The sequence below is a fragment of the Lissotriton helveticus genome, chromosome 9, assembly GCF_964261635.1.
Source record: "Lissotriton helveticus chromosome 9, aLisHel1.1, whole genome shotgun sequence".
Classification (NCBI taxonomy): Eukaryota; Metazoa; Chordata; class Amphibia; order Caudata; family Salamandridae; genus Lissotriton; species Lissotriton helveticus.
The window spans coordinates 287,934,919-287,960,889 of record NC_136070.1 but is presented as its reverse complement, the minus strand read 5'-3'; the positions used below and the strand labels follow the sequence as shown (position 1 = coordinate 287,960,889).

At 44.0% G+C, this 25,971-nt stretch overlaps 1 protein-coding gene across 2 annotated transcripts in view; it reads left to right on the top strand.

Annotated features, from left to right (window-relative positions):
• The window catches only part of SEL1L (SEL1L adaptor subunit of SYVN1 ubiquitin ligase), a 324,711-nt gene that overhangs the window by 18,870 nt on the left and 279,870 nt on the right, over positions 1 to 25,971 (top strand). For both annotated transcript variants that reach the window (XM_078660004.1, XM_078660003.1), the window contains exons 2-3: positions 184 to 221; positions 4,077 to 4,290. In XM_078660004.1, coding sequence (XP_078516130.1) covers positions 184 to 221; positions 4,077 to 4,290 — 252 coding nt within the window. The remainder of the gene's footprint in view (positions 1 to 183; positions 222 to 4,076; positions 4,291 to 25,971) is intronic.

The following is a 25,971-nucleotide window of genomic DNA, read 5'->3' as shown; positions in this document are numbered from 1 at the left end:
CGGTGCATATATTTTGGAACTTTTTCGAATTTTGGTCTTATTGTGAGTTTTTTTTGTACCTTCTTGGTGTGTAGTTAAGAGCTTGCAGATTTGCATTTCAGGACCTTTCTAAAGCGGGAGTTTATTCACGAACTACTCGATTTGTGATTGCTGAATTCACCATCCTGTCTTTTCCTTCTCCAGATGAAGAAGCTGATAAAGATGATGTTTTGGATTCCAAGGTGAGCACTCCTTTCTTTTACTGCTTGTTATGTCACTGGAATTCTGAATTTAGTTAATAAGTCTTTAGATGTAACTGTGGAAATTTGTGGATCTGTATTTATCGGCGATCCAGTCCATGGCCACACGGTTTGTGCATCTAGATCATGGTGTCTTCTAAATGATGCTTCCAATACATTATCCCCATCTGAGTATCCCTCAGTAAGATGTGAAAAATGTGCACTGTGTAATTATGATTTAATTATGTATTCTGTTCTGTTGTTGTTCTTGATAGGTAAGCCATAGAGGCATGTCATGGTCCAAGCATGACCTCTTTTCTCGTGTGCTTAGCTACCTTGTGGTCTGTTGGAGGGGGAGGAGCTTTATATGGGATGTGCCAGTGGGAAATAGTAACTGTGATATCCTGCCACCACTTGATCATTTAGCGGTACAAAAGGGGGTGGTGATGGACGGAGCATCTGAACCAATCAAACACTCACACCCAGTCAAAAGATCTGGGTTTAATCCATCACCGTTCTTTAGCCCACTCTGCCACCCCAGTTCTGACATGGCTATATGCAAATCAGTCTGACCCTGTGACTCATGGGAACAGGCCAGCCCGAACTGCCAAGCCATGCCTTCCCTGGACCGGAAACAAGCTTCCGATGACCGGTTTCTGGCATTACAGCCATCTTCAGCCCGGCTTTGCTTGAATCCAGTGGCAAAGTGAGCAAGGGATTCACGTCTGAGCATACCCTGCCACACTTATGGCGGCTAAAAGCGGTACAAAAGGGGGTGGTGATGGACGGAGCATCTGAACCAATCAAACACTCACACCTAGTCAAAAGATCTGGGTTTAATCCATCACCGTTCTTTACCTCACTCTGCCACCCCAGTTCAGACATGGCTATATGCAAATCAGTCTGACCCTGTGCCTCATGGGAACAGTCCAGCCCGAACTGCCAAGCCATGCCTTCCCTGGACCGGAAACAAGCTTCCGAGGACCGGTTAAATGATGCTTCCAATACATTATCCCCATCTGAGTGTCCCTCAGTAAGATTTGAAAAATGTGCACTGTGTAATTATGATTTAATTATGTATTCTGTTCTGTTGTTGTTCTTGATAGGTAAGCCATAGAGGCATGTCATGGTCCAGGCATGACCTCTTTTCTCGTGTGCTTAGCTACCTTGTGGTCTGTTGGAGGGGGGAGGAGCTTTATATGGGATGTGCCAGTGGGAAATAGTAACTGTGATATCCTGCCACCACTTGATCATTTAGGCCAGATTTAAAATTCAGGCTTCAATCTTTGATGACCATTCTCCAATGACTGACACATCTTGTTCTCACACTGTATCAGCTCTGTTGTATGACAAAGATAAGATTAAAAATGGACTACAGATAGTAAGAGCTGTATAAAAACTGGCTACTTAAATTTACATTATCCCCTCTGTTGGCTTAACTGTGAATAAAAGCATTAGAGGATTTTGAGTTTTGGTCTGAGACAGCACAAGTTGTGTAGTCCTATTTCAGAAACAACCCTCTAAAAAATAAACCTGACTCGAACGGAAATATTACAAAAAGGAAATCTGTTCTCAACTTCAGTCACCATATACTCTTTCAAATTCAATATCAACAGGGAAGTTACCTGGTGACAGGCAGTGGTGGGCATAAAGTAGTGCTGTGGTCATTCTGGATAACATGTACAGGGTGATTTATCTATTGGGAACGGAACTTCTAGACCACAACTGGATAGTGCCCTTTAGTTCCTTGTTCTCAAATAAATGTATGAAATGCTGAACAGACAGTGCTTAACTTTGGCCTCGGCTAAATGTAATTATTCATGGTGATCACTGACAGGTTTATTAAGGCAACGTGTAAGTATGATACTAAGATGATTATTACAAGCTCTAACTGTGTGAAAGAAGGATTCACAGGATGAATAGTCTATTTTACATCATAATTGGTGGACATCTGTTCCCCCTGCACTGAGATTCTTTATTACGTCTGAAGTACTCTTAACTGTAGTGACCTGGATTATCACAATTAAAGGAAGCAAAGCTCATCTCACTATGAAGAGGAGTGTTTGCTAGCTTTATTGCTGCACGCTATTCTATGTCCTTGTGTGTCCAAAGACAGTTTTAGAATCGAGTGTTATTTTCAAATATGGTGGCCAACTGGATAGTATAGACTTCATTTTTTGTTGCATGGCACAATGTGGTATCCATCTTGAAAGTATTCTATACTTCTAGAACGACAAGCTGCATCTGTTGGCTTTGCCATTGCTAGCACATTATAAAACCATCTGGCATTAGATAAACTAATTGCAGCGTACCCAAAGCATTGGCAAAGTGAGACCTATTCACTTTGCCAATCCATGTTAAAAATGGTTCTAATTGAAGACCCGTTCCAGCTTATTGAATGGTGTCCTGTAAGGGCTATCTGATTATCTGAAAGCACCACCAGATCGATGCCAGGAAGAAGTTTTTAGAAAAAAAGGAGCGGGAGTGTTGGCGTTCTGCCAGAGGGCTGCCATCAACTCCATTATCTAGACAGCCTTTCTGCCTCCCTGTGGAGCAAATTGGGAGATTTACTCCTGTCAGCCCCCTCAGAGAAAAAGGCCCCCCACCAGATACTTGGAAAGGTGTTTAGAAAAAAAGCCATGTGATGAAGGGCCAGTGCGTTTTTGCATGGTGCCCCCCACCCAGTCCTGGGACTAAGACTGTTTATCTGCTGCACTCAAGTGTTACATTGGTGGTATAATCCCGGAGGGTCTTAATTGAATTAGAAATCCCACTTGACACCTGGGAAAGAACAAATAACAAAGGAATGGGGCGAGGGGGTTGGCATATCTGGCACTAAACTACCCTCCTAATCCCCAGACCCAAGATAGCTTTTCTGCTGCCTGGTGGCAGATTGAGGGTCTACCCAAATGAGGCAAAAAAAGCACTAAACCACTTTGGGGAGGGGAGGAGGTAAAACGATATGGGGTGAGGGGATGGCCCATAAGCCCCAGACAACCTTTCTGCCCCCGTCGGGGAGAGACTGAATGAGAACCGTACTCACTTTCTGACGGCCCATGTGCCAAAACTATATCCAAATAAACTTCAGTTTCCTCTCCCTATTTGGCCTTTGGTATGGCCTTCACCCTTGGATGCCTATTAATCCCAGCTATTTTTAAGAATAGAGAACCAGGGGAATACAGGGAGGTGTGCCTTACCTGGATCACAGCATTACTACAGAATGCTATGCAGATTCCAATGTATGTGTCGGAAATAAATGTTCTTCCCACATTTATGTAACAAGACTTTGACACTTCCCAACCAATGACAAAAAGTTATGGTGCAGGTTTAGTCCTGTTCCTGCCCGGTATTATAGGCCCCCCTCAAATGTGGGGTATTGTTCTTATTGGGAGAAGTGTGGAACTTCTGGAAAGTAGGACATAAGCTGTTAGCTTGAACTTCCAGATTTTTCTCTCACATAAATATGAGGAAATTTGTATTTTTCACCCTTATTTAAAAATGGATAGGTCAGTAGGACAAAGTGGTAGACTCCACAAGAAGTTTCATCATCTTGAACTCCCTCAGGGTTCTGAATTTCAGAAATGTCTGTGAGCAGTAGGTTTCCCTGGGTGCCAGCTCACCTCTGGTCCAAACTTGGCTGCCATCTCGATGAAGGTGAGGACATTGAGCTTTTAGCCATATTTATGCCATTTTCAGTGCATTCTGGGTAAGAAAAATGCCAGAATCCATGTAAACCAGCATCATGTGGTCATACACAGCTACTTTTTAATGTTCTTGATTCACTATAGATTACCATAATGAAGAAGTAGGATTAAAAGCGATTCACTTTTCTTTTTTTGTATTACCGATTTCCTTCAGTCGTCCTTGCCCTCTGATGACCAGGTGACGGATCACACTTCTGGAGAGCATGTGGTAGATGTAGAAATCTTCTCTGAGTCTGAACCTGCTGCCAGTGAAGAGGATGTTCCAAACACCGATGAGGGAGAAAGCCCAAACGCTGAACTGGAAGAGGATACCAGTCCGCTGGATGGAGGACCGCCTGAAAACCACGACGCAAACATACTGACACCAGGTGAGGAGTATGTGTATGTATATATATATATATATATATATATATATATATATATATATATATATATATATATATATATATATGTGTGTGTTACTGCTTGCCACCTTGACTGAAGCAGAACAACTTCATTCCAAATGATTATTTCTCTTACTTACCAAATCTGTAACAATGTCACCTTTTCTAAGAGGGAGATAGTCTGTTGAATTTAGCTCTGTCAGCTTCGTTTGGAATTCCGCCTGCTTCGGTAAAAGTATAATCAAGAGTTGAAAGATGATTGCTTTTCAAAATAAATGACCCTTTGCCCTACTCTCCTACTGTAGAGGATCCTATTTCCTTCAATAATCTGTCAAGACTGTCGTTGAGTAGTTATGATTCTGAATGACAAAAAACGTAATTTACCTACATCCTTTCCTCCTTTTGTCTTCCTCCTTCCCTTGGTATTTTTGAACTAACACAACCAAAATGTTACGTTGTGCTTTAATACTTCACTGTACTTTAGTGCACTGAAAACAGTACCGGGACACTAAAGAGGTGATGTTACCAAATGAGTTTATTCTAAGCCAAAATGAGTGCCAGCCGGGGCTAATCTACCGGCTAAAGTGTGAACGTTTTGTATTTAGGCATTTAGCTCGCGTCCGATACCGTGTGTGCTCGGATCTGATGAGTAGTGAAAAAGGGCAGTTTGTTTTATCCTGTCCTATAACAGGCCTTCCAGAATGCTGCTTTGTTTGACGACGTCTCCTGGGCTCTGAGATGCGTTGTGACATCAGTCGCTAGATGGACACTTTAAGTGGGGCTGGTTTCACAGTGAGCGCAGATAGTCCCAATGAAGGCTCGGGCACTAGGTGACGTCTGCATCACAGGCGTGTGTATGGGTAGCCAAAGGAGAATTATCTGGTAAGATAACCTTAACTACTAGTGCAGCCCGGCAGAGGCAAGATCGGCATCAGAGCGAAAATAAGACATCCTTTGAGTTTCTAAGAAAAGGAACGTTGGCAGATGATTTCGAGCAATCGCTTGTTATCTCAAAACCTGTTTGAATCTATTTATGGAATCATACACAGTAACATCCGTGTCGTGCTTCTAAACGTACGAGGCAGCGTTTTTATTTGTTTGTTTTGTGTGGTACTTTTTCCCCTTTTGAACTTCTACAACTCACAGATATTATTGTGCAAATAATGCGCCTGCCATTCAAATGTGTACTATTTTAAAGTAGCGTCGCTGCTTTTTGGGGGAGGCCAATCTAAAAGCGTGTGCGCCATCCAACATTGACGGCTTTTTTGAAATCGGTTTTAGCTTCACAAATAAACTTAAAATTGGATCTGCGGTAAAGAGCTGTTGTGCGTGTGGCTGGGGTTCTGGCAGGTGCCGTTACTTCAGATTGCATCATGTGCAGCTGCACCCAAGGGGCTGCTTCCCACAGTAGGTTCATCGAGAGTGGAGCTGGGCAAGGACGCGGCCACAGCCGTTCACATATACAGCAGTGATCTCTGGGAGGAGGGGTGCTTGCACCTGCGGATAATACTTTACCACAAAATTATGAGGTGCAAGTCATGTTTGAAAGAAATGTTTTGGGGGTGGGGGTGGAATTGTAAAAATAAAACTGATTCAGTATCGATTTGGGCTTGCATAGAGACACACCTGTTCTTATCGCACTGCATACGCAGGCAGTTTTGAAACCGCGATGACGAAACTCTTCTGAAAGATAGAAGAAAATGCAAATAGGATGGTTTCCCAAAATAGCTTTATCGGTGGGCGGATATATCCGTTCTCCCGCATTGGCTTGGACCACGTCAGCATAGGAAACCTATTTGTTTACAAAACTATTTGAAAACCCCCAAGGTTACCAAATGGTTAGTCATCACATTTTATAAGTTGATGAAGAATAAATAGCATTTATAATAAAGTATGCAGTTTTCCTCTACCATTCTTTGTTAGAGCTGTTTACTTCATGGATTAAAAGATATGCGAAGAACTGGTGCGCCACATTGAGTTTAACGGAGCCCTTGATATGTTTCTTCTCGGGAGGGAACGGTGCAGCTGGGTATTGAAAGCAAGTGTAGATTTGGTTCCAGAGGGGCCTCAGCTCCTTATTGATGTCATTTTTTTCAGGGCCTTTACAATTCAGTGAGGCTGCAACAAGTCATTGGGTACTGGTTTTGTGCCACTGCGCTTTAACACTGCCCAGAGGTTATTGCACCTGTTGCTGATAAGTAACATGTTTGTAGGTTAATAAAAAGGCTTTCCCTTTTTCATCTCCACCTTCCCTCAACTCTTTATCTATCTATCTAGCTATCTATCTATCTTCTCTGAAAAAACAAAGGGTAAAGTTACGTTATAGTTAGATGAATAAGTCCATGCCAAAATTACTGTTGTTAACAACAAAAAACACAGAAACTCACCAGTTGTTGTAGTAGCGCTAACTATAACTTGCTCCCCCTCCATGCACTGTTTATTACCTCATTTATGGCATCACTCATGACATGTTCTATTACACAAAACGATACTCCAATTGACCGCGTAGTGGTCAGTTGTGTGAATTTTAACTGTACCCGAGGTAGAGAAATTAGAGGTAGAGGGGGACTGCCTAGTGTAAGGTTGTACCTAACCCAACCATGAATGTGGGGAAAGAAACTACTTTGTTTATATTACCCTCACACACCCTAGTGGTCATGCTTCATCATCGGGTCACCCCGACCCCTAGAAGTCGGGGTGGGCTCAACCACAGTGTTGGGAAGCTCTTTTAATAGATAAGAGGAGAGGGGGCTCTAAAGATAAAATACCTCAGGCAGATCCCCGGTTACCCTTTATTTTTGGGTCTGTCTTGGTAATTAAAATTAATATAAAATCCGGTCTTTATCAGGATATTATGGTCCTAAGACCCTAGTGCCGACATGTTTCAGTCCACAATGGCCATAAAGGTCCAGGACTTTCTTCAGGGCAATTGGACCCCCTATGTGAGGGAATTAAGGAGGGGAGTTCCCTATCCTATCAGTAAAGTGAGGGCAGAGTAGCTGCTCCTTGTGGAGTGTAAAATGTAGTGTGTGTCAACTGCCAGGCTCCATCTGAAAGAGAAAGGACATCGACAAACAACATTTAACACATATTCGCAGGCAATTTTGCTGCTCTGCTTCATGCTCAAGTGGTCTGAAGTGCGAGCCACGTGAGTGAGCATGCCCAAACATGTAGTGCATGCCTATATATAGAGAGGTGTCTAACCCCTCATTGTTCCACTCAGATACACTTCGCTGTAACATATTGTAAATTATGTGACGGAAGTATTGTCCCAGTGGCGATTTAATCGCATTCTAACACAATTTGCGTGGTAGTCCGACTGTGTATGTAGATATACAGAAAAAGCATGCATCAGTCAATAACTAGTCTCAATTGCATCAACTTTCATAAAAATCATCTGGTATCACTCTTGTGACAGAAAATCAATACATTCATTCATACGTTTATTCCATGCAGGTTCGCTTTGTTTGAGAATACTTTACCCAATTAGGGAAGTTGACCTTCTTCACACAGGACCGGTAAGATAATGTTGGTGGTCCTGGGGATTATGTAATGGGAACGAGGTTAAACTCATGGGTATGCTCGCAGGACGATATTGCAAGGAACCGCGGGCGGCGTGCTCGTGGCCTGCGGTGGGACCGAGAAAATCACGGTAGAGGCTACTTACTACAATTAAAGCTCTCGCCCAGCATTTCAACCTCAGTAAGTTCCGGTCCTCGGCTCTTGCAGCCTGAGTGATTGGTGTGGATGTTAAAATACACCAGCGCAAGCAGCCGCTGGAACCTTGGTGACGCCCAAACAGGAAGTGACGTTGTGTGTTGCGTCAGTGTGTGTGCCGGGGACGCATGAGGATGGGATTTGTAGTTTTATGTAAACCTGTAGTCCAAGCGAAGGTGGAGATGACCCGTATTTAGGTACCAGTGTCCTTATATCTCCCGTAGTGCCCGGGGGTGAGACCTAGCTGGACTATGGGCTGTGCCAATGTACTCCTGTGTTTAGAATGTGCACGCTCCAAGTGTAACAACAAAATATTGAGACCGCGAGTGCCACATTATGGGAAGGACCACATTTTTGGTCCCAATGAGTTAGCAGCCTGAGAGTCACAATATTAGGGTAGTTACAAATGAAACTTCCCTGTATGAGAATACCACGTGTGGGGTCTCTTAAATGTGTGAGTAGTAGGTGGAAGGCAAAGCTGGCAGGATTGCTGCCTGTATTGGCGCCACATGAGGTATAGAAAATGGGAGAGTGGACATGAAAGAGAACCAGGTTAGGTGTTTAGGAGCACATGATCTGCCTGATTCATTTGTTAAGTTGGCTCCAAGGTATACCGTCATTGAGACCATTGATATGAGTTTTTAGGCGGTACACCCAGCGTTGCTCCCTCTCTAGAAGTCTTTTCTGAAGGTTGCCAGTGCCTTTAACCTGCTCAATTATTGTCCATTGTATGTCTGTGTCTTTATGCTGTTTTTCAACGTAGTGTGCTGTTAGTCTGGTGGCTGTGACTGCTCGCCTGATTGTGCTTCTATGTTCGCTAATTCGTGTCTTTACTTCCATGTTCGCTAATTTGTGTCTTTACTTTTCGACTAGTAATGCCTATATAGAGCAGTCCACAAGGACATTTAATGAGGTAGATCACTGATTCAGAATTGCAATTAGTGTGGGATCTCTGTTCCCATTGTGTATGTGGTCCCAATTCTAAAGTTTTCGTCTGTTCAGTGAATTTGCAGGCCAGACACGACCCGCATGGATAGTGTCCCGTGACCGGTGCCATGTGCCACAGTGTTGTCTGGTTCTCGTTTTTTGGTTTGTATGAGTCTGTGTGGACAAGGGCATCTCTCAGGCTCTGGTTTCTTTTGAATGAGAACATAGGTTTCTCATATGTCAATTTGTTTGATGTCAATATGGGCCATTTCTTATTTATGATTTTCTTTAGGTCACTTGACGACGAATTATATGTAGTAACGCAGATCATTTGTTGTGGTTGCGTTTTCTCTTTGGTTTCAAGGAGGGCTTCTCGTGGGGTATTGCGTGCTCTCTTTTTGGCTTTCTCAATGATTTTAACAGGATAGTCCTTCTCTTTTAGTTTTTCTGTGAGTATCTGTGCTTCTTTTCTATAATCTTGGATTTCAGAGCAATTTCTACGGATCCTTAAGAATTGTCCCACCAGTAAGTTTTCCCTAATGGCCCTTGGGTGTGCGCTGTTAAATCTTAGTAGGCTGTTTTTATCGGTGGGTTTTGTGTAGAGAGCTGCCAATTGACCCATTGTTAGCACTTACATTGACGTCTAGAAATGGGATCGATTCTCTGTTTTTATTCAAGGTGAATCGTAAGTATGGGTTTAATCCATTTATCCAGATTGTAAAGTCATCAATACTCCGGTCATCGCCTTTCCAGATGACGAGGATATCGTCTATGTATCGGTACCACTTACATATGTTGTTGGTGTATGGATTCGTGGTCCATATATATCGGTCCTTGAAGTGCCTCATGTAGAGGAATGCCATGCTAGGAGCAAATGTACTGCCCATCAAAGTTCCATGGACTTGTAGATATAGTTGGTTTTCAAATCTGAAAAAATTCTCAGTTAATGCCAGTCGCATCAAAGAAATTACCCACTCAATGGGAGCCATCCACCGCCAATCCTCCTTCCTGAGAAGTCCTTCAATGACTTCAATGCTTTCTGCCTGGGGTATACTGGTGTAAAGTTCCTCGACTTCTAGGCATACCAGGCAGTGTTCTCCTGGGTTGTATTCCACATTCATCAAGAGGTTCAGAAGATGTTCGGTATCTTGTACATACGATGTTATGCGTCTAACCAGAGGGTGCAGGAACCAGTCAGTGTATCGTGATAGAGGATCGAGTATTGATCCGATACCGGAGACAATGGGTCTACTGGGGGGGGGTGTGGTATTTTTCCTTTATGGATTTTTGGGATGGTATAGAACATTGGTGTTCGTGTATCCTCCTAATTGAGGAACTTGTGTTCTTTCTTAGTAATCCACTCCCTTTCAAGGGCGTTTGATGTTATTGTCGAAATGGTTTTCCTAAGACGTTGTGGGTCTCGGTTGATCTTTCTGTAAAAATTGTTGTCAGCCAACAGGGTGAGACATTCTGTCCTGTAGGCGTTGGTACTCTGTATCACCGTCGCGCCGCCTTTGTCAGCCGGCTTGACAACTAGTTCTGTTCTGTTCTTGAGTTGGGTTAAGGCCGTGCACTCTTTGTTGCTCGAGTTGTTGAAAGTGTTCTTGCGTGGTTGGAGTTCTTCTACTTCTTTTACGACTGCTTCCTCAAAGGCAAGTATCTCAGGGGGCATCATGGATGATGGTGGATAAAACGTAGACTTGAGTTTCAGGTCAGTATAGTTACCATCACTGGTGATTTCATCTTTATCATGGAAGAAGGTTTTCAGTCCTATCTTTCTGAAAAATTCACCGAGTTCACGTCATAGCTGGAATTTATCAAGATGAGTGGTGGGGATGAATCCAAGGCCCTTTTCCAAAACCGCCATCTCTTCCATCGTAAGGATTGTGTCAGTGAGGTTCACTACTAGTCCCTCGTATCGCTCGTTCCTGGCTGTTGTTGGCCCTTTGAGTTGCTCCTCGTGTCCGGTCCTGGTTTGTCTTCCTCCCATTGTACTCTTCTGTTGCCCCGTCGCCCTCGTCTGCCTCTTTTCCCACCCTGTACTAAAAAATGCTGGTTAAATTCTGGTTGGAAGTGGGGGCCAGCTGGATATTGTGGTGGGCCCGTGGTATGCGATTGGGCCAAATGGGCCAGGCCATGGATACATTTGTGGATGTCCGTATCTCTGGTTGAAGCCTCCTCTTCGTGGTCTCCTTTGTTTATTATGCCAACTTCTGTTGGAGCCGTCGCTGGACCAGTCGTCTTGGTCTGATTCTGATGATCTGAATTGGCCACTTCGTGAAGCTACAGTGTCCGAAACTTCTTGGCCTTTATAATCGTCCTTAATGTAGGGGTAAACCTTCTTGTGACTAAATTTCTTAAGATCTTTCTGTAACTTTGAAATTTTATTCTGCATGAGGTAATCCTTATGTTTCGTAATTTCTTTGTTGACTTCCTCAAGTTTCTTTTTGTAAAGTGTCACTTTGATTTCTGTCAATAGAAGATCTTCGCTGGTTTTGATCTTTACTAATATTGCATCTGAGAGGCGTTTAGCTGTATTAATGATCAGGATTAACCAATCCCGTGAGCAACGCCATGCGATCAGTGACAATTCCTTTTTAAATTGGGGGTCATCCAGGAATATCCTGGGTGCGTTTGTGACCAACAAGCCTGTCGGTGCCGCATTGCCCCGTAGGTATTCTGTCATGATGGCTCCATGTAATAGGATCCTCATCTGACAGTGTTTCAGTTCCTTTATTTCATCCCAGTTTTGTGCCTGTGATAGGCTTTGACCGATGTTAGTGTCCGGTAGTAGGGATGGACCTGCTAGGATAGCAGATGCTATGTCATCTGTGTATCCTATCCCTAATTGTTCAGCCATGGCAGTGTGTAAATGTATGAATATTTATGTGGATTTCTAAGAAGTTGTAGCAAGAAACCAATAATGCAAATACTATGCTATTTTCTGAAGTTTGAACTAGAGTCCAATTGGATCACAATTTTAGGTCGTAAAACCCACAGCTGTCCGCTGCACAAAATATATAGACACGTATGGGTACTGGAAAGATCCAGATGCCCGAAGGGTGTGTGAGGTAGTGATAACCGGAGTATCTCTTCCCTGAATAAATACAAAACACAAAAAGATATTCCAATTGACCGCGTAGTGGTCAGTTGTATGAATTTAAACTGTACCTGAGGTAGAGAAATTAGAGGTAGAGGGGGACTGCCTAGTGTGTAGCTCCGATATTGAATGCATACAGGCCCAAAATGAGAGCAGAGAGAGATTCCTGGCCAGGGGTTACTCAAGAAAAACTATTCTGACCGCTATGAGTAAATCTAATATTGCAGACAGACAATTAATGTTAGGTTGTACCTAACCCAACCATGAATGTGGGGAAAGAAACTACTTTGTTTATATTGCCCTCACACACCCTAGTGGTGTCATGCTTCATCATCGGGTCACCCCGACCCCTAAAAGTCGGGGTGGGCTCAACCACTGTGTTGGGAAGCTCTTTTAATAGATAAGAGGAGAGGGGGCTCAAAGATAAAATACCTTAGGCAGATCCCTGGTTTCCCTTTATTTTTGGGTCTGTCAGGGTAATTAAAATTAATATAAAAGCGGGTCTTTATCAGGATATTATGGTCCTAAGACCCTAGTGCCGACATGTTTCAGTCCACAATGGCCATAAAGGTCCCGGACTTTCTTCAGGGCAATTGGACCCCCTATGTGAGGGAATTAAGGAGGGGAGTTCCCTATCCTATCAGTAAAGTGAGGGCAGAGTAGCTGCTCCTCGTGGAGTGTACAATGTAGTGTGTGTCAACTGCCAGGCTCCATCTGAAAGAGAAAGGACATTTAAGCAATTATATGATGATTTACTATTAATAATTGACGGCCGTCAATAAAATCACATAAATAGTAAAACCTTATCTAAAACTGGTGCAAAAGGTAATAAAAAACTACATATTTAAAGAAGAATGTTACATCTAAACCATAAAAGGTGGGAAAGATGCCTGCTAATGGGCAGTAACGACCAATGGTGGTAAGGAAATCTAATGGTAAAGGGTCAAAGGCAGGTATAGAAATCCTCACTCATGTTAAGGCCGTTAGGGGTTTTGCTGTTTAGTTCTAGGATGTACTTTGTCTCCAGTTTTCTAAGAAGCTGTTCCCTGTTACCACCTCTGCGTAGGGGCGGGATAGTGTCAATGGCAAAGTACCTCAAAGATCCAATGTTGCTCTGGTGGCTCTCCTCAAAATGGCTTGCCACCGGGTAAGCCTGATCTTTATTAGTGATGGCCCGCAGGTGCTGGAGTATCCGCTTGTGGACCTGCAACTTGGTACTCCCAACATATTGCAGGCCACACGGACACTCCAGCACGTATATGGCGTATTCAGTTTTGCAGTTCAGAAATTTCCTGATGGGCACTGGTTTAGGTTTAAAAGGGGAGACGAACGTCTTTGTATTAACCCCTTGTTTGTACGCTTTGCAGGTAGCACATTTATAAAAGCCTTCTCTTTTTGTCCAACATTAATTGTCTGTCTGCAACATTAGATTTACTCATAGCTGTCAGAATAGTTTTTCTTGAGTAACCCCTGGCCAGGAATCTCTCTCTGCTCTCATTTTGGGCCTGTATGCATTCAATATCGGAGCTACACACTAGGCAGTCCCCCTCTACCTCTAATTTCTCTACCTCGGGTACAGTTTAAATTCATACAACTGACCACTACGCGGTCAATTGGAATATCTTTTTGTAGGGGATGCTGTTGATCAGGTGCGAGTGGTGGTGGCTTGAGGCATGCAGAACTGTATTGCCTGATGTAAGCTTTCTGTGAAAGCGGGACTCAAGTTTATTATGTTCCACATATATTTCCACATCTAAGAACACAATGCTGGTATTGCTGATTTTTGCTGTGAACTCTAGATTCAGATCATTAACATTGAGGTCAGATATCAATTCAAGTGCTTCAGATTCACAGCCCTTCCAGATGACAAACAAGTCGTCGATGAATCTGTACCAGCATACGACATGATTTTCCAGGGTGACCTTGTGGTTGGCCATGAGGACCAGCTCCTCCCACATGCCCATATGGAGGCAGGCATAACTAGGGGAAAAGCAGGCCCCCATGGCCACTCCCCTGATCTGCTGGAAAATTTGATTTAAGAATAAAAAATAATTATTCTCCAAGCATGCAGTAATCATGTCAAACAACATTCTGTTGTGGGATAAGTGGTGCAGTCCTCTTTTACTCAGAAAGAATTCCACTGCCTTGATGCCATCATAATTATGGATGCTGGTATACAGCGATGTAACATCCATTGCAATCAGCACATAGTCATTTTCCCATTTGATCAGTTCTAATTTGCGAAGGAAATCCCCTGTGTCCAATATGAACGAGGGCAGACTTCTGACATATTCCTGCAGAAAAAAATCCACATATTTAAAAGTGTTTTACAGCAGGCTGCCTATGGCCGATATAATGGGCCTACCAGGGGGTTTCAGGAGGTTTTTGTGAACCTTCGGGATGAAGTAAATAGCAGGGATGATTGGGTAATCGAAGTATTTAAACTCATCCATGCTCAAAAGACCTGCTGATTTCCATGCCAAAAGCTTGTTGTAAAAAACACCCCAAAATGCCTTTACTGCTGCCATTGTACTTCTCTTGTAGCAGCTACGATCATTCAATTGGGAGAGAGCCTCCTCCATATAGAGCTCTCGTGGCCACATTACCACATTCCCTCCCTTGTCTGATTGCCTGATAATTATGTTATGATCTTTTTGCAATTTGCTGATCAATTGGGAATAAACATAGTCCTGTTTAGAATGTTTGTTTTTTGTCCTTGAGATGGAACAATAAAGTTTTTTTAGTTCGCATCTGATTTTTTTCATGGAGTATATCGATATTATCCCTCAGCATAATTGGGCAAAATTTGGATTTTACCTTAAAGTTAGTCCTTGCTCTTGCTCCACTCGCATTGCTCCCCAGGCTAGGTTCAATTGTTAGTGAGCGTTGTTCATCCAGCAGTGCCTCTAAATTCATGCGTAATGGCATATCGCCAGCCGTAAGAGGTATTTTTAGGGTTTAGGGATAGTTTTGGGTTTTGGGGTATAGGGTATATTTATAGGGTTAAGATGGGTTAGTGTTTAAGGGTGTTGGGGTATTTTGAGGAGTAAGGGTGGGTTATGATTATGGGGTGCAGGGGTATTTAAAGGGAGCAGGGAGGGATTAGCACACCATATGAGACATGGCATGAAGGGTGGAACGTACCACACGCCCCCAGCGTTTGTCACGCCCCCAGCACAACGCAGACACGCCCACAAGGGACTACTTTTCTGGCACGGTTCGTTTACCTTTTAAATGTATATGGTGGGCGTCTGCATAGCCTATGTCCTTCTGCTGCAACTGCCCTTTCCAATGCTGTATTGGGTGTTGTGATTGGTGCTGTGGTTCCTGAGATTACCCGCCTCAAAGGTTTGGGCTCTCTCTTTATTATATTAGTATAGATATGTATATATATAACTGTTGAGGATAAAAGGCAACAGTTCCCTGGAAAAAGATTTCGAAGAGGCTGCAGATAAAAGCGTGACACGCTTTAAATCACGCGGCTACTCTAAAACAGTACTCCAACAAGCTAAAGGGAAGGCGAAAGTTATAGACAGGCAAACCCTACTGACTGAGAAAAGGGCCGGAACCACAAAAGGTGGAAATGGCATAATTAGATTGATAACGAACTATTCGGTGGCAGCGAATAGGGTGAGAGCCATCATGTCCAAAAACTGGGGTATCCTCAAATCTGATACCGTAATTGGGAACGCTAAAACTTACCTGGACAACGCCGCATCACGCCACAGCTAGACCGGCTCCCAGCCCACGCCGCCACCGCCGAGAGTCATCCTTCCTGCACCTGGGACGCGCCGCCGCTCCGGGACTACGAATCCCGGCAGCCTACGCGGCGGCGCGCGCTGTGACACCGCGAGGGCGCCAGGGGAGGCGCACAAAAGCGGGCAGGACCGGCGGAGCCTTTGGGAACGCTAAAACTTACCTGGACAACGCCGCATCACGCCACAGCTAGACCGGCTCCCAGCCCACGCCGCCACCGCCGAGAGTCATCCTTCCTGCACCTGGGAAGCACCGCCGCTCCGGGACTACGAATCCCGGCAGCCTACGCGGCGGCGCGCGCTGTGACACCGCGAGGGCGCCAGGGGAGGCGCACAAAAGCGGGCAGGACCGGCGGAGCCTTTGGGAACGCTAAAACTTACCTGGACAACGCCGCATCACGCCACAGCTAGACCGGCTCCCAGCCCACGCCGCCACCGCCGAGAGTCATCCTTCCTGCACCTGGGACGCGCCGCCGCTCCGGGACTACGAATCCCGGCAGCCTACGCGGCGGCGCGCGCTGTGACACCGCGAGGGCGCCAGGGGAGGCGCACAAAAGCGGGCAGGACCGGCGGAGCCTTTGGGAACGCTAAAACTTACCTGGACAACGCCGCATCACGCCACAGCTAGACCGGCTCCCAGCCCACGCCGCCACCGCCGAGAGTCATCCTTCCTGCACCTGGGACGCGCCGCCGCTCCGGGACTACGAATCCTGGCAGCCTACGCGGCGGCGCGCGCTGTGACACCGCGAGGGCGCCAGGGGAGGCGCACAAAAGCGGGCAGGACCGGTGGAGCCTTTGGGAACGCTAAAACTTACCTGGACAACGCCGCATCACGCCACAGCTAGACCGGCTCCCAGCCCACGCCGCCACCGCCGAGAGTCATCCTTCCTGCACCTGGGACGCGCCGCCGCTCCGGGACTACGAATCCCGGCAGCCTACGCGGCGGCGCGCGCTGTGACACCGCGAGGGCGCCAGGGGAGGCGCACAAAAGCGGGCAGGACCAGCTTCGCGGGACGCGAGCGGGACGCCCGGGGCGGAGCCCGGGCAGAGGGCGGGCCGTCTGTGGCCGTCAGTGGTCTGCAGTGGCCGGGCGGGCCACGTCCCTAAGTTGTACCCTTCTAAGGTGAGCACTGTACTTGGATAAGAAAATGGGCGACCATACGCCTGCTGTTAATAACAATGATGTTTCCACCCAGGGTGTTGATACCTCCGTCTCTCTCATCACATCTTTTGAGACATTGATAGATACAGCCTTCAATGAGATTGTGGAGACTGAGAGGAGGTTTTCTATGGGTCCATTCTCCACTAATTTCAACTCGAGTGTAACAATAAACAGTACAAGTAGTACTTATGGGAATACGCATATAACCCCTGCAGTTATTGTTATTAAACCGTCACATCTTCCTGTCGATGTGCCCACTGTCTTAGATGACGAAGATACCATCACTTATATAGCACAGGACTCTGCCTCTTCTTCACCGGCAGTTGTCGCCTTAAAACCGGCACATATACCTACACCTACTGTAGCCCCGCTAAATGAAAATGTTCCAACTATCATAATAGCTTCATCTGATGAGGTTCAGACCTTGGACAGTTTAGAACTTAGTAGCAATAAACCGGGAGGTGAAAAACGCAAAAGAGGCACCACTAAGCAAAGTGCCAATAAAAGGAAACAACCGTCAACCCATAAGAATCAGCCCACACCCCAAAGTTTGTGGAATAAACAGAAATCCACAGGGACACAAATTGTTCCTATGGAGGATGAAGATCAAGCAGATATGGGCAGTACTATCGTCGCATCTACTATTCACTCGAGTGAGAGTTCTAACACTGTCTGGACCCAAACAACACTAATGGGAGATAACTACAATCTTTCAAGACAGAATGTGAACCTTATAGAAACCATAGTGGATACTATTTTTAATCGGATAGAAAAGCAAATGATCAGTCAGTTTAATAATGTTTTTAAAAGACTTGATAGACTTGACAATTTGGTCAAAAACGGAGAAACAAAAAAGAAGGGGTCTGTTGTTTTGGACCAAATTAGGGCCGATCGTCTTATAAAAGAACTGGAATCTGTAAATAACACTTTGTCTGCAAAGAAACAGGAAACTTCTATTCTCCTGGGCGGGGTTCTGAGTAACCCCGGAACTTTACCGCTGCCTATTGTGTTACCTACAGTTCCACCAAGACCCATTGATGGAGGGCCACATTCAACAAAATCAGTTTTGACTACTAGGCCTACCCCTACACCCGCTCCCAGAAAAACTACAACCTCCCTCATTACCAACTATACCAACACTGCTCCGAATTGTAAGAATGGTTCTACCCAACCGGCGACAGCGTTGAGATCGACTGTTGTAAGTAATACTGAGGGTATTGGTAAACAAGGGTCAAACAAATCGATTAAGCATCAAGGGCCGGCATTACACCTGCCTCCAGATGCTTGTCCCTTTGTTTTGGTTCAGGGAGAGCCAGGGGGAATCTTGGGTGCAACTAAGAAACAAATGCATAGATTGGCTGACTAAACATAAAGGCGTTGGTTATGATATCTCTAGAGAGATTTTATCGGCACGTAGGGTGTCGTGGATTGGTCCCTTAACTAAAGATAAAGAAGGCGACTGCATAGTTCTTAATTTTCAGAACCCAGGGACTGTGAGAAACCTTCTTCATAGAAACGGTAATTGCTCTGCCATTTCTACTGTTGTAACCATGCTACCTCTGAGTTATTTCTACAGACAAATGGCAAGACACCCACGGCCTCCTCCTGTGCAATTTTTACCACAACCACTACCTCAACCAATGCACTTTCACCCTTCATCTATGTACCTTCAGCCACCGTCTATGCAATTCCAACCGGCCCCATTTCCTCTTAATATGTTCAATAGTTTTGCACCTTTGTCGGATTTAGACTTGCAAGATTGACCATCTTTGCCTAACTCTGTTGTACCATCTCTGTCGCCAACTTCTGAATCTCAGGTTGTTCCCCAATATTTGCCTCAACCTTTGCCTCGACCGGTTACGAGTCAAAAAATTTTGATTTTAAAACGAAATATCCTGGATTCCGAATTATCAGTTGTAAGTTGGAATATAGCAGGTCTAAAATCGAAATTAAAAATTCCAGAATGGCTAAACTGGGTTGACAATAATTGCGATATATTGATGCTGCAAGAAACTTGGTGTATAATGTCACCATCAATGGAGGGCTTCTGTTGTTACAATTTAAAAGCTACCCCCTCCCACATGGGTAGGCCTAGTGGGGGTCTATCCATTTGGTCCAAAATAAAACCTGGGGTCCAAACTAAATTGATCCCTACTTTAGGTAACTGTTTTATGGCTATTAAGTATTTTAATAGAATGAAATTGTGCATTATTAACTTTTACAATAATGATTTTGTAACTCACCCTAATGTTAATTTTATTTCCTTGTTCGCATTAATTGATGACATTATGGAAGGGCATAAGTATGGGCATTTTTGATGGTATTTGCATCGGAGGGGACTTTAATGCCTATATATATCGCAGCAGCCCACCATGTAAAAACGGTGAAGAGTTGAAAAACCTTTTAGCCTCCCGTGACTTATTAAATGCAATGGAAATCGTGGGTTCAAGTATTGATAGCACAACAACCCCTACCTTTGTGGGTCATGGTTGTGCATCCACAATAGATTACATATTTACATGCCCATCTTTAAGTGACATCATTTTAAAAGCAGAAGTCATCTGTTCCGCTTATAGCGACCACTATCCAATTAGAATATATTTACATAATCCGCAGACCATGAAGGTCGCAGCAAAATTAGAGAGTGGGCCAAAAAATCTGTCTTTATCTACCGATAGACTAAGACTAGTGTGGAAAGGGGTAGACCATAAAGATATTCTAGCTAGAGTAATTAGAAAACATCCTGTGGTAGTAGAGACTTGTTTGTCACACTCGAGCCCCTGTGATGTTGTGGTTGAGGCCTTTGGCAATTTATGTGGAGCCATTAAAAAAGAATTTTCTAAACCAGCTAGGCAGAATATAGTTCAAGGTCCACGCTGGTTTGACTCCTCCTGCTCCAAGGCCAATAAGGACCTGAGGGCTGCCCTAAAAACCAACCCTAGGGATGTCCCATTGGTAAGAGATTTAAGATCAAAATATAAAATTGCCCTACACACCAGATCTGAGGCTCTGGTGATTAACCATTGGGAATCTCTTATACGCACTGCCACGCTAAAGGATACAACTGGCTTCTGGAGAGAAGTGAAGTCCCTAAGATCTTTTGGCTCTAGCTTCAACCCAATTAACTGCAACATAACCGGTGAGGCCTGGGTTGAGCACTTTTCTCAAATTTATGCTATATCAGCTACCTCTCTAGTTATTGCCCCCCTACCCAATAGTGCTGAACCTTTGACCTTTTCATTAACGGAGGTCGAGGAAGCTATAATTGATAGTGCAAGTAACAAAGCACCTGGTCCTGATGGTCTCTCTATCGACCAGATTAAATCAGAAATTAATTTCTGGGCCCCTCTTCTATGCAACCTATTTAATAACCTGTGTGAAAACTCAATTCCTGAATCCTGGTCGAACAGTGTTATCGTACCAATCTTTAAAAAAGGTGACAGGTCGGATCCTGCCTGCTACCGTCCGATCTCACTGATCGATAACACGTTAAAGGTCCTTGGTAGGGTAATCTTTAAACGGATAAGGAACTGGGCTGAGGACAACAATGTTCTTCATTGTAGTCAACTGGGATTTAGAAGCCACGTAGGCACAGTTGAACAGTGTCTAAATTTAAACTTGATTATGGCTAAATACATTATCGTTAAAAAATCCCCTCTTTATTTAGGTTTCATGGACCTGAGTTCCGCATTTGATTTTGTTAATCGTTCTAGGTTGTGGTCTCTTTTGCTTGATTATGGTTTGGATGACTCTCTGGTGTATTTTTTATCTGAGTTACATAGGGACTTAAAAGCAAGAGTACGGATAAATAATGACGGCGATCTGTCCAATGATGTTCTTATTAGCAGAGGAGTTAGACAGGGCTGCGTACTCGCCCCCCTGCTTTTTATTTTATATATCAATGGGTTGAGGGGCACTTTGAGTAAAATTGTTAAGGACGTTCCAATCATAAATGGCGTCCCCATTACTACCCTACTCTATGCGGATGACGCAGTACTAATGGGGCGAACCCCGAATGCTTTACGCATTTTAATTTCGGGGTTTGTTGCGTTTATGTCCGACCTTGGTTTAAATACCAATTTTAAAAAATCCTTTATCATGAACTGCGGACCAAAAAAGTACAACATTACATCAATTAAATCTGGTAACAATATTTTAAAATGCACTAGCACTTTTCCCTATTTAGGGTTACTCTTCTCTAACTCAGGTTCTTGGCAGCCGCATGCAGCTTATGCGAGAAATAAAATTGGCAAGTCAATTAATTCAATCTTATCCCTCCGACAACCGAAACTGGCAGATGTGGTAATACCCCTACTTAACATATATCGCACTCAATGTCGACCAACTGGGACATATGGAGCAGAAGTGTGGGGATACTGCAAAAGCACGGGTCTTCAGTCTGAGGAAAATAGATTCTGTAGGAGGGTGTTGGGGGGAGTCCCCTGCGCCTCTACACTTATTTGTCATAACGAACTGAGACTGTCTTATATTGTTGACTTCATTAGGTCTAGGCCTGCTCTCTTTTGGATCAAGGTATGGTTAAATCCAGCAGCGTCCTTAACGCGCAGTATAATATCTGACTGTTTGTTAAGTGATAGTTTTCACCACATACCTTGGTTTAATGCAGTCAAGGATAGCCTGCAGAGTGTGGGTCAGGGTTCCTTGTTTAGTTCCCCGAATTCTATTGTACCCGCCCATAAGCACAGTATTAAACGGGCTTTACTTGACTTATATAAAGAGGATCGCTTGAGATCTGAGTCTATTAAACCTGGTGTTATTAGATATCAGCTCATTATTGACCTAAGTTGTGATAATTTGATTAATCTGAATAATTTTTATAGATACTTGTCAATACCCATAGGTAAGTGGAATCGGAGCCTTTTGTTCAGGTTTCGGGATGGAAGCATAGTAAATTTGCTCAGCTTCCCCCTAGGCTACAATAAAAAATTGGAAGAATTGGACTGTCCCTGTTCTCAGGGCGGGAAACAAAGTCTATTGCACTATTTCTTCTTCTGTGGCTTCTATAAACTTTATACCTGTCAATATCTAAGGCCGACCCTTTGTAAATATAACCTCAGAGATTTTAATTTTGCTTTAAAATTTCTCCAAATGCTGCATACTGATGAAATTATATATACTGTAAGCTGCTTTATAAAAAGATGTGTGAAATCGAGGTCATGCATGGAGTTTGGATAATTGCTAACAGCACTATTGCATTGTTGCACTTTTTGCATCTAATTATTTTATCCTAATTGCCTATTGATTTAGTTGTATATCCATTCTGATATAAATGATTATTTTGGGAGTACATAACTTGAATCTTATGTCTAAGTTGCTAATAGAATAATGTTTCTCCCTTTACTATCTTTCTGTACTGTATACTATGCTCTCCGCACTTTATGATATATGCTGCTTAAATGCTATCTTGATAATTAGCTTATTTATATATGTTTTTAAACTGTCTTAATGCATTTTTACCTGTATGTACTTTTATGGATGTATTGTTCATCCGAATAAAGATCATTTGACTTGACTTGACTTGGTAAGGATCTGCAGGAACACCCTATGATTACATTCAGGAAGATAAGATCATTGAAGGATAGTTTGGTTACAAGCCATCTGTCCAGGGAAAGGCCCAAAGGAGATCTGCACGCCATGCATGGGTCATACCCATGTGGGAAATGCAAGGCCTGCAGCAACAGTCAGAGGGTGCTCTCATACCAGGTGACACATAAGGACTCAAAAATCAGGATTGGCAAGTTTATTACTTGCTCGACTACATTTGTGGTATACTGTCTGAAGTGCCCCTGCGGACTTCGGTACGTGGGCAGTGTAACCCCCTGAGTACCCCGGGGTTGAGAACTCGGTAACCAAGCGAGATTGGGGTGATACACTAGTGGGTTTAATCACACAAAAGAACACATGATACAACAAAGCCGTTGGGCAAGAGATGGGTGGAGGAGCCGATGTTAAGGGCGTTCAACCGTCCTCTGCACAACTGTCGGTCCCGATAGCCACCCAACAGAGGACACCGTGCTAAGCAGTGGCCGACAATGCCACTCGAACTGTGGAAAGGATGTTAGGGAAAGCGCACTCTCCATTTCGTCCTCTGCATAGATGCCGGTCCCGACACCTCCCAACAGAGGGCAAAAAGAAGGATGAATGGAAAGCAACAGGCAGAGCCCCAATGTTCGATAACCCTCGAACGGGGACTGTCGCTCTGCGTAGTCGAGTTAAAGTCACTCGAATACCCTCGAGCGGGGACTGAGTGCGTAGGCGCTTTTATGCGCTGTTCAATGCTCGAACCCTCGAGCGGGGACTGGACGTGTTGGCGCTTCAAATGCGCTAAAGTAAGGCTCGAACCCTCGAGCGGGGACTGGATGTGTTGGCGCTTCAAATGCGCTAAAGTAAGGCTCCAACCCTCGAGCGGGGACTGGACGTGTTGGCGCTTCAAATGCGCTAAAGTAAGGCTCGAACCCTCGAGCGGGGACTGGACGAGTTGGCGCTTCAAGCGCTAAGGTTATATACGGCTCGAACCCTCGAGCGGGGACTGGGCGTGCTGGCGCTTCAAGCGCTAAGGTTATATACGGCTCGAACCCTCGAGCGGGGACTGGGCGTGCTGGCGCTTCAAGCGCTATGTTACGAACTGCTCGAACCCTCGAGCGGGGACTGGGCGTGCTGGCGCTAGCTGCGCGTAGACCAAGAGGTGAGAGTATACTCTCCAGAGGGACCGCTCACCTGAGACGAATCAAGGACTCCACGGCGGACTCGAAATATCCGACAGCCGCCCCCATCTCCCGGTCCGTTTTATGCTGTTCCTTCCGTGTGCATGCCTCGCGCATGCGCCGCGCGCAGCATGACGGGTGTTGTAGTTCCCGCCAGGGTTTGTAGTCCTGATACCGTGGGTGCAGCGCTGTTAGTTACTACGCCGTGTTCCGTGTCCTAACAGGCAGCACCACCAAGGCAGTTACGTTGAGAATCTTAGAACACCAACAGGCCATCGTGAATAAGGATGATAAGTACTCGATGGCCCGACATTTCGCAACTCACCACAACAGTGATAGAACCCTACTTAGCTTCTTTAGTATAGACTGTGTCCCACAAGATATAAGGGGTGGGGACCTTAAACGGAAGCTTAGACGGTTAGAGTCAAGATACATTATAGATCTTTAAACGAAATCTCCAGGGGGTCTTAATGCAGGGAAAGAACTACAATCACATCTATGGTAGTAGTAGTAATTAGAACTGTATACGGGGAGCTGTGTCACTGCCTGAGAGTTTATTAATTTTTTCTACAAATGCTTTGAAGAAATCGAGTTGGTAGTTGCTTTTTGGACCCTTTATGATGAATTTGATGTTTAGAATTTAATTTGATAGTGTGGTGAAGGGGATATTGGTGAATGTGATTTGTAGCTTCACTGTATGGGCCATTAAGGCTTTAGGGATTTATTAATTTGTCAGGGGTTTTCATTAATTAGAAATTTCCTCTTTTAGACCTCTACCAAAGGATATACTGAATTTTTGTGCAATGCGAACTATGTTGATCTAATGAATTGCCTTTTCGGATCCTAAATTGAGAATCTAGATTGATTTAGCCCATCCAGTGCAAAATGAGTTAACATAAGACTGTTTATGAATTGATAGTCAATGAGATATGTATTGTTTTTTCAACATTATGAACATTGCGTTTATTCAGGTTTTTTGCAATTTTGCTTGAGTTAATCTACCATTCTAAGATGGCGCTCATGATTTGAAACACAATCTGTTTTCCATATCGATTGTTATGCCTTATTTACTTCCGCCTTGCCGTTGCCAGCTGACACTGACGAAGGCAAGTGCTGAAACGCGTCTGTTATTTTGATATGTGTGCAATAAACCTGAGAAGGGTTTAACCTACTGCGAGTGCTGTTTTTGCTGTTTTCGGACTGCGGAGCTTGAATATATATATATATATATATATATATATATATATATATATATATATATATATATATATATATTCCTGAAACCACCACTTCGGCCTCACTTCCCCCGTGTTTACAACTCCAACAGAGGTGCCACTCTGAATTCGGGTGCTCAGTCAATATTTATTTTGTAATTTTCATTTAGCAGCAACACCCAATATGGAACGCCAACATGTTTCAGCTTATGCCTTCAACCGGGCAACCCCATGACCCACAATCATTGTGTTTGAAAAGGAAAAGAGGACTGTCACATTCTCATTATTGAATTTCCGTACTCAGCATCTAGACCACCTATCTTCACAAAATGTCTCACATGAGCAGCCACATTGGGAATGTTGTTGTTTGCATACAGTGGCTAGATCCCCAAAGTCACATCCTGTTTTCTTGACCATTTCTAATGTATTCAACCAGTGATACTCAAAAGTACGGCCTCGGGGCAGCATGCAGCCCTCCTGACCTTTACATGCAGCCCCTGAGCAGCAGCAGCACTGGCCTGCTGTATACTGACTCAGCACTCATTAAAAAAAAATTAAAGTATGCACCAAGTACTTACTTAAAGGTTAATTGCAGTTAAACAAAAGGAAGTAACTAGGCCTTTAACTTTAGGAACACCGTCATTTTTAAAGACAGTAACCATGTCAAAATACAATAGCCTTTTTTTCAAAATTCAAAAAGTGTATTTCATTGACCTGTAGAACCATTTCTCCTCAGTACATCAAATTCTAGCAGTGCATTCAGAAAGATTTATTTTTTAAGTGATGGTTTTCAAGCATGAATTTAGAAACGTTTATGCTCTCTCTCCATCCTGACAATGTCATTAATGATTACATCCAAGCACAAGAGATGGTTTTGTACAGCACGCATCCTGAACATATGTATTTCAAGGTCCTTTTATATGTGATAATGAAGAAAAAGGAGTGAAATTGAAATAAAACAATTGCCCAGGGTCACACAATTTGATCAAGTGTATAAGTCGAGATTCATCCCAGGTTTTCTGGTTTCACATTGCACAATTGAGATCAGCCGATAGATATACATGCG